This window comes from Diadema antillarum, unplaced genomic scaffold (genome assembly GCF_040938485.1).
Source record: "Diadema antillarum isolate AM-2024a unplaced genomic scaffold, OU_Dant_1.0 seq00001825_RagTag, whole genome shotgun sequence".
Classification (NCBI taxonomy): Eukaryota; Metazoa; Echinodermata; class Echinoidea; order Diadematoida; family Diadematidae; genus Diadema; species Diadema antillarum.
Window position 1 is genome coordinate 189,547 of NW_027272499.1, and position 9,440 is coordinate 198,986.

The 9,440-nt window shown below is 37.9% G+C and overlaps 1 protein-coding gene across 1 annotated transcript in view; it reads left to right on the plus strand.

Annotated features, from left to right (window-relative positions):
- Positions 1 to 6,494, plus strand: part of LOC139712598 (uncharacterized) — a 100,820-nt gene extending 94,326 nt beyond the window's left edge. The window contains exons 15-16 of the mRNA XM_071624407.1: positions 4,660 to 4,773; positions 6,448 to 6,494. Of these exons, the coding sequence (XP_071480508.1) occupies positions 4,660 to 4,773; positions 6,448 to 6,494 (161 nt within the window). The remainder of the gene's footprint in view (positions 1 to 4,659; positions 4,774 to 6,447) is intronic.
- The last annotated feature ends 2,946 nt before the right edge of the window (positions 6,495 to 9,440 follow it).

Below are 9,440 nucleotides of genomic sequence, written 5' to 3' on the forward strand. Positions count from 1 at the left end.
GTATGAAATCAAAATATTGAGCTAATGATATATGAAATTTATATTTATTGCAAAGTGAGAGACTGGTTGAAATCATTTCATTTGTGAAATAGTCACTGTTATAAATAATTGTAAAGTTTGACAATTATTTATGTTTGTTTACCCTTTATAGGGGCTGTTTTGGTTTCCAAATAAAATCTATGCAACGCCAACTGGAGACTGTCAGCGTCATCATTGAGCCGGCTTACAACATATGTATGAAAAATATAGCCATACTTACATGTGGATCCACTGCGATTCTCTTTCTGGCTTGTGCAATCAGTGTAGATACAGGTCACTTACACTAGCACTACACGTAGGCCTACGTACGCGCATGCATGTACCGCACAGGTACACTGCGCTAGCTGCATGCGATCCTCAATATGCAACGCACAGTACACGCAGTACCGTAGGTTGCGTACAATTTCTCGAACCGTGGAATAGAACGAAAAAATCGAACCAAGTTGCACGCAAAAATAGAACCAAAATTGCACGGCGCGTTGAATGGAGTACTTATTGAATATCACGTCACCAACAATCCTCCAATCAAATTACAAGGATCTACTTGGACGTTGTATAATATCATCTATACAATCAAGTAGAGCAACCATGAACTGCACAAAATTACCCGGGGTGGTATTCTGAGACCGTTTTATCTCTGTTGTAAGTCTGTTGTAACAAATCGGTATTCTGAACACCGTTTTATCTCTGTTGTAACTTCTGTTGTAACTTGTGTTGTAACTAGTGTTTTATCTTGCGCACTCTTTGCCTGCGCATACCATTAGCCATGTCTACACCTATCCAAAAACTTGTAGTTATACTAACTACGAGCGCAAAAATGCGTTCCCCTAACCACGACAAAACTTCGATGCCGTTCACACCTACATGCAGTTAGCAAAACCTCGAGGTAAACATAACTACGATAGAAAATAAAGGGCGCCTAGTTTGCCCATAGGGTTGCGCACTATTGTGGAAAAAACTGAGCGTCGTGGTTAACAAAACTCCGTTCACATCTGTCATAGTTTAAGCGCGCTGCCACAGCGCGCTTAAACTACGCGCTTAAACCACGACAACACCCTAAGAAATCTTGTGGTGTTGTCGTGGTGTCTTCGCCTTAAGGTTTTGTCGTGGTTTTCTAAACTACATGCGTCTACATCTACGCTAACTTGTAGTTTAGTGCCTCGTGGTTTACAAAACCTCGAGGTTTAGAAAACCTTAAGGTAAAGGGACTTAGGTGTGAACCTCACTATTGTCTTAGGGTATGCGCACGCGCGTAACAGTGGGCGCAAACCTGAACACCCATTAGATTACACGGTATTCTGAAAACTGTTTTATCTTCTGTTGTAAGTCATGCCCCGTGCAAATTTATGCTTCTGAGATAAAACAGGGTGGAAGGTGTTATAACCCCGTTGTAACTTTCGTTTTAGCTTATGTTAGATGGTGAGATTATTCATCAACTCAATATTGTGGTATGCGAGTTCAAAATAAAAAAGATACACAAAAAATAAAAACAATGTAAGTACAGAAAGGCAAATGATATAGCAGTTTGACAAAATGTTAACTCATTCCACAATACAAAATTTGGTAACGGTAACATTGCAAGTACATACGCGTAGCATAATTATGCACATGTAATAAAAACACAAACACATGAACAGAAAGGTTACCGGCACTGTCGGCAGTAACTTGTTTTAAGCACTATTCATTTCAAAAATATCTTTCGAAATATAAAATATTTTTTAATATGATTTCACTATCTTCACCAATAAGAATTCATTATCAGTACCTTTGGGTGTTTCAAAAATATTTATTGCTGGGGATGGCGCGAATCCTGAGAAAAGTATTAGAAGTCTAAGGTTCCATGATGGAACTTTACGTGATAATGATCGCCAAGAGATATCTTGTGAAGATAGTGACAACAACAACAACAATAATAATAATGATAATAATAACATGGCATTGCAAGGGCTTAACTTAATTTAGAAGCGTCTAGTTCCCCATAAACCATGAAATTTGGGTTCCTCTTATGAACGCCAGATATCTTTTTATTTTTTCAACAACATCTCAAATAAAAAGACTCAATCTGAGATAGCTTTGCGAATCCCCTACTGCACCAACTATACGTCAAAACCGGTAAGAAGACATAATGATCAAGCTTCTGTTGTAACTTTATTTTATCTCTGGCTCTCTTTACCTGCGCATACCATTGTCCTATTTGTGCGCACGCCAGAGAATGAGCGCTTGTTAAAACGCGCAGAGTTAAGCAAGGCGCATTTGCCCAAGGGAGCAATCTTATTGGTTGAAATGTCTTAGATGCTACTTCTAACAATATTTCCTATTGGATATGATTATTGCGATGGGCGTGGCTTTCATGACTTACAACACCGCTAAAACAGTTTTCAGAATACCGATTAACAACTGTTTTAGCGGTGTTGTAACTCACGGACTTACAACAGTAGTTACAACAGAAGTTACAACAGAGATAAAACAGTGTTCAGAATACCACCCCCGGCTTCTACTCGTCTTTGAAGTTGACTCGGCAGCACTGTCCCATCCCAGCGCTGAAAAGGGGAAGCCCCTAAAACTGCGTATGAAACAAACAACTAGCAAGATGTTTGCGCGCTTGTGAAAAATATAACAAAATGACGCGCACTAGTAGCAAGCGTTTGCGCATTCAGCAAGCGCTCGCGCGATAAACGAGACAGAATTGAATATGGTGTGATCTTGAACGGCAAGTAACAACGGTAGCCTATGGGGAATTAATACGTTGGTCTATGCGATTCGTTCAATATGCTCTGGGGTGGTATTCTGAACACCGTTTTATCTCTGTTGTAACTTGTGTTGTAACTTGTGTTGTAAGTCTGTGAGTTATAACACCGCTAAAATAGTTGTAAATCGGTATTCTGAAAACTGTTTTAACGGTGTTGTAAGTCATGATAACCACGCCCATCGCAATAATCATATCCAATAGGAAATATTGTTAGAAGTAGCATCTAAGACATTTCAACCAATAAGATTGCTCCCTTGGGCAAATGCGCCTTGCTTAACTCTGCGCGTTTTAACAAGCGCTCATTCTCTGGCGTGCGCACAAATAGGACAATGGTATGCGCAGGTAAAGAGAGCCAGAGATAAAATAAAGTTACAACAGAAGCTTGATCATTATGCCTTCTTACCGGTTTTGGCGTATAGTTGGTGCAGTAGGGGGATTCGCAAAGCTATCTGAGATTGAGTCTTTTTATTTGAAATTTTGTTTAAAAAATAAGAAGATATCTGGCGTTCATAAGAGGAACCCAAATTTCATGGTTTATGGGGAACTAGACGCTTCTAAATTAAGTTAAGCCCTTGCAATGCTATGTTATTATTATCATTAAATATTATTATTGGTGTTGTTGTTGTCACTATCTTCACAAGATATCTCTTGGAGATCATTATCACGTCAAGTTCCATCATGGAACCTTAGACTTCTAATACTTTTCTTAGGATTCGCGCCATCCCCAACAATAAATATTTTTGAAACACCCAAAGGTACTGATAATGAATTCTTTTTGGTGAAGATAGTGAAATCATATTAAAAAATATTTAATACTTTGAAAGATATTTTTGAAATGAATAGTGCTTAAAACAAGTTAGTGCCGACGGTGCCGGTAACCTTTCTGTTCATGTGTTTGTGTTTTTATCTATGTGCATAATTATGCTACGCGTATGTATTTGCAATGTTACTGTTACCAAATTTTGTATTGCGGAATGAGTTTACACTTTGTCAAACTGCTATATCATTTCCCTTTCTGTACATACATTGTTTATATTTTTGTATATCTTTTTTATTTTGAACTCGCATACCACAATATTGAGTTGATGAATAATCTCACTATCTAACATAAGTTAAAACGAAAGTTACAACGGAGTTATAACACTTTCCACCCTATTTTATCTCAGAAGCATAAATTTGCACGGAGCATGACTTACAACAGAAGATAAAACAGTTTTCAGAATACCGTGTAATCTAATGGGTGTTCAGGTTTGCGCCCACTGTTACGCGCGTGCGCATACCCTAAGACAATGGTATGCGCAGGCAAAGAGTGCGCAAGATAAAACACTAGTTACAACAGAAGTTACAACAGAAGTTACAACAGAGATAAAACGGTGTTCAGAATACCGATTTGTTACAACAGACTTACAACAGAGATAAAACGGTCTCAGAATACCACCCCTGATATTGAACGGTGAAAATTGAGCGGACTGCAACACGCGTTTTTAATGCGCCGCTAAAACGTCCTATATAGATGATAATATATGGTTATCACATCACGGAATACGGAAAATATTCAGTGGCGGGTTTAGCGCATGCGCATAATATGACCTTTTCACGGAATACGGGAAATATTCAGTGGTTGATTGACCAATGAGATTACAGAATTCACGATCACTAAAAGATAAATTGTATTGCATTGAAATTAATAACTTCAAAGTTATTGTGTTGTTTATATTTTGTACAGATAAAGAAAATCACAATTACCACAATTCTTCTTGGGTAAGGAAGATATGAAAGACATAAAATGCATAAAAAGATTATAGCAAATGAAGTAGCCTTAAGACGTGGTATTGCATGTCTTGATACCACTCGTTCATTTCTTGCGATAGTTTGCCAGGACAATCACGAGAGGTGTCCGTACTGGGCATCGATCGGAGAGTGTGATCGGCTTCCTCGCTGGATGTTGGCAAACTGCCATCTCAGCTGTAAGGTCTGTTTAGACGGTGAGTCAATTTTCCGTATTCATGCGGTTTTTTGTCGAGCCCACCGGAGGTGAGGGGAGACTAAGGGATCATCTGCGGCGTCTGTCCGTCCGCCGTCCGTCCGTCGTCCATCCGTCCGTCCATCGTCTGTCCGTAACGCTACAAAAACTTGAATAACTCTTTACTCTGGGCTTCAATTGCAATCAAACTTTGATGGAAGAGGGGTCATACAAAGTTTCACATTTTACCATATATAAGGTCACCTCAAGGTCAAAGCTCACAGGCAGGGGTCAATGATCTTTTAGAGCCCAATGTTAAGTCTTTGTGGCGCATTTCAATTATGGGTCATAACTTTTGATCCATAGGTCCGTTTGTGACTAAAGTTGGATGGTAGATGTCCCTTGGGGAATGGATGGTCACCACTAGGTCATTGGTCACAAGCATGGGTCAACGAAATTTTAGAGCCCAATGTCAAGTTTTTATGGCACGTTTCTATTATGGGTCATTTAATCCATAGGGTCCTACACATACTGTAGGTCCGTTTGTGACCAAACTTGGATGGTAGATGTCCCTTGGGGAGTGGATGATCACCACAAGGTCAAAGGTCACAAGCAAGTGTCGACGAACTTTTAGAGCCCAATTTTAAGTTTTTATGGCGCGTTTCTATTATGGGTCATAACTTTTGATCTATAGGTCCGTTTGTGACCAAACTTGGATGGTAGATGTCCCTTGGTGAGTGGATGGTCACCACAAGGTCAAAGGTCAAAGGCAGGGGTCAACGAACTTTAAGGGCCCAATGTTGAATTTTTATGGCACGTTTCTTTTTTGCCATAAATTTGTACCCTTTTATATCTTTTTATCTGTTATATCTCTTTTTTTTATCTGTTATCTGGGCCTTATTATACAAGCTTGCTTTTCTAAGACCCCTCCACTTTACATCTATAATGCATCTACATGCATTGTCAATTTATATTCAAATATTCTGCAAATTGTGTTAATCGCATATATTCAACAATGTATTCCTTGTTACTTATTATTGTTCTCATGTAATTTTTGTATTGTGAAAACTTTGAATAAACTTGAAACTAAACTTGAAACTTGTTATATCCCATTCGCGTACAATTTCTTGTACGCAAATGGGCGAGACACATTATGGCACTTGCCTTTTTTACAGCTTTCTCCCTTCTTTCATTTCTCGCATGATGATTGGAGGAAGAGAGATAGGAAATGATGAAAAGGTGTCACATAATTGTTCAGGCAGCTATTGCAAAGTACACGGGCATATCGACAGGATATGTGGGCCCTGACAAAAGATTAGAATTAAAGATTAGAACTAAATGATACAAAATGCATTTGATGATGATTACGCTTTGAGAGTCTATACTAACCGCATTAAATTATCATATTCCGCCTTATATAAATTATCAACTTTAAAATAAGGGACATTATATGCTCACTACATCCTTTTCTGAGACTGAAGTTGTGACCCACTATTTTCCTAAAATACAATTTGTAGAGCTTTACATAAATTATATCTATTTCACCCCTCCCCCCCCCCCATTTATAATCTTACATACACTAGGTATGTGACTGCTAACATGTTTTTTTGGTTGTTGCTTTTCTTGTTTTGTGTTACAAGGGTCACAAAGAGTGTGTGTGATTTATTTGTGCATATTTTTGGTGTTTTATCTGTAGATGATGGCACGACAGTGGTTCCTAGTGAAGAAGGCCCATCTCCGTGAAGAAATATTTTCCTTTTCATGGCTGCCAATTCTTCTCGAATATCCTCCCTCAACTCCACCCTCGTTTGGGAGATGATACCTTAAGCTACTCCATTGGCTGTGTTTTACTTGAATCTGATATTTGATCTTCCACTGATAGAGCAGATAGTCTAGTAGTTTGTAGTTGAAAGTGATAAACTGTTCAGCAATATTTCTTGGTGACATCGAGAGAAAATTTAGCATGAAGATACATTACATTAAGAACATTATTATTCTATCAGTCAGAGGTTAAAAAAAAAAGAAGAAAGGATAAGGGAAAGGGTAGCATGCAGAGTAATCATGTCTGGAAAACCTTTATTTTTCTTTTATTTTGGTGTTTGTTACTCAAACAATGGATTCTTGTTAGCCTTAAGTTTGGAATGTAATGAAGCCAACACAGCATCTATTAGATTATTACTCTAGGGCAATATGAATGCATTGTGTATCATGGACAGCAAAATAAGAGGTAAAGTGTATCATTATAATCATTCACAATGCCCAAACTGTTTTGATATCTTACCATATGAACAGATGTGTGGATTCACGGTCATAGATTCATCAAAGTGTACCCTAAGGTTTCAGACAGCTTCACAGAATACCGATAATAATAATGATATCATTTACATTCGGTAGAATATTTGAAAGCAAGAGATCTTCAACCGAAAATTTGAACGTCTGGGTTTAATCATTTCTTTTTCCTAGGAACTTGAGCAGCAAGCGTATCAAACCTATTTCTAAGCTGAGCTTCTCTTTGTCGCCCTACCTTCAGCATTCATCAGTTGCCAATCAAAATGAATTGTACTGCCAGTTCATTTTGAAGGATTGTGAAAGTGCGATTTTTTTCTATTGAAAACAAAGGACAAATCAAAACAATCAAATAATCAAGTATTGAACTCAGCATGATGGTTGACAGTTTGAGCTGAAGGGGGAAAAGTTAATTTTACTTGCCACGGACGGATCCAGGAATTCTGTAGAGGGGGGGGGGGGGGGGGGGGGGGTGGGGGGCAGCGATATTTCTGGTGCTTCTTCAGGGTTTCATCTCATCTTTTTCTTTTTATTTCTTTTGATTTCACAACAATTAAAGAGGGGGTGTGCACCCGGTGCGCCCCCCTCTGGATTCGCTACTGCTTGCCCGCCAAAAGACAAAGATGAATCTTTGACAGATGTGCATAATTCAAGGGGTCTATTTAGATTATCTCACGCAAAAAAAAAATTGTGTATGCATGTGTGTTTATACATTGTGTAGATAAAATATCTATCCTTTTTAATGAATTTGCTGTCGTAGACCTATTGCTGATAAAATTAAAAGCCTGCAATCTCTGAAATCACTTTCAAGACCAGTGTTACCTTGTGCGTAGATATGCATGTGTGCACGAATGTTTGTATGCATTGATGTACAGTGCATATACAAATGTACATGAATGTATACCATATATATATGTGTATATATACATATATATATATATATATATATATATATATATACATATATATATACATATATACAGTACACATAAAACATACACAAACATAATGTATAATATGCATTCATACATTTGTAAAGACCTGCATAAGTCTACACAACTGTGGCAAAAGAAAAAGCATTGACTTAAGGAAAAATTTGACTTTGACTAAAGAGTCAACATGAAGCAGAACAAATCTTTTGTTTTATGAGCACCTGTATAGTTTCATACCTTGGAATTGAGTCCCGAATATACTCAGGCAGGTGTCTATGGGAAACGTGTGTGATAGCAAAATCAGTCCGTCCTCAACAGGTTGAGGTTATTGCTGCAGAAATTCTGATTGTAATTTTTTGAGGGGGATATAATTATGGTATACTCCATGAATGGCAGTAAATCTTTCAATTTTCAATTTTCAAGAAATCATACTAGGAATGTTAAAGGCAGTTTGCAAGAAAACAACACAAAACAAAGCTGCAGCAGAAAAAGTGAGAATGTGATGACAGTTATGATGGTTTAATAACTTATCTCCTTTTCTTTCAGCAGAAATAACATGGTTGTGTCTGACTGCATCTTCATAAAATCAAGGTGCTGCTTGCCTTAATGAACAAAACTCTTTCAAAATATCAACAGCTTGCAAGGTGTTCACTTCCTCCGGAGCACAAACAATGAATCTTGGCAATGAGGCAGAGCCAGGGAGAGGCTGTCTAATTCTTGTTCTGCATTATCTATGAAGTTGACTGGCAACGATCACTTTTATGGAGAAATAAATTCAATGAAACTTACTTGACATTGTGTGCCAAAATCATATACACAATTACAGATCTTCATAAATTCCTAAAAACTAGCAATTACAAATGTGACGATCTCTTGATCAGTGCCAGCTCAGGATAGTTAACTCTGTATGTGCCACAATGAAAACCCCCTGTGTGCAACAGTATTCTGAGACAGCAGCAAAGTTATATTTTGAATCTATGCGACTGTTACATATTTTTGTTACCCTGGACATGAAATGAACAAAGTTGTTGAAAAAATGTCAAGCTTTGCTTTGATGTACATTGTACTTTGCCTTACAAATCTCTTACTGTTTTTACATCAAATGACCAGTAGCTAGAGTATTTGTAGAGGCATGACTTTTGCACACATAACAGTGACAGAAACAAAGAATTTACTTGCAAATCCATTCGGGAACACCGCTTAACCACCGCATAAAATGCACGCTACATGTGACTGGAATAGAATCCCGAGAAACACTTTTGGTGATTTATCAATTGGTTTGGACAGGTTTGTGCCTTTGAGCAGAATATGTGACCTTGGCACGCCGTTGACTGAGTCAGGCGTGCAAACGTGGCACATACATAGTTAAACTATAAGTCTTAGCACAGTTTTCTGTCTTCCCCTGAAGATATTTTAAAATGTCTCTTTTGATTATATCATCTTCCTTTTGATTGGATATCAAAAGCAAACC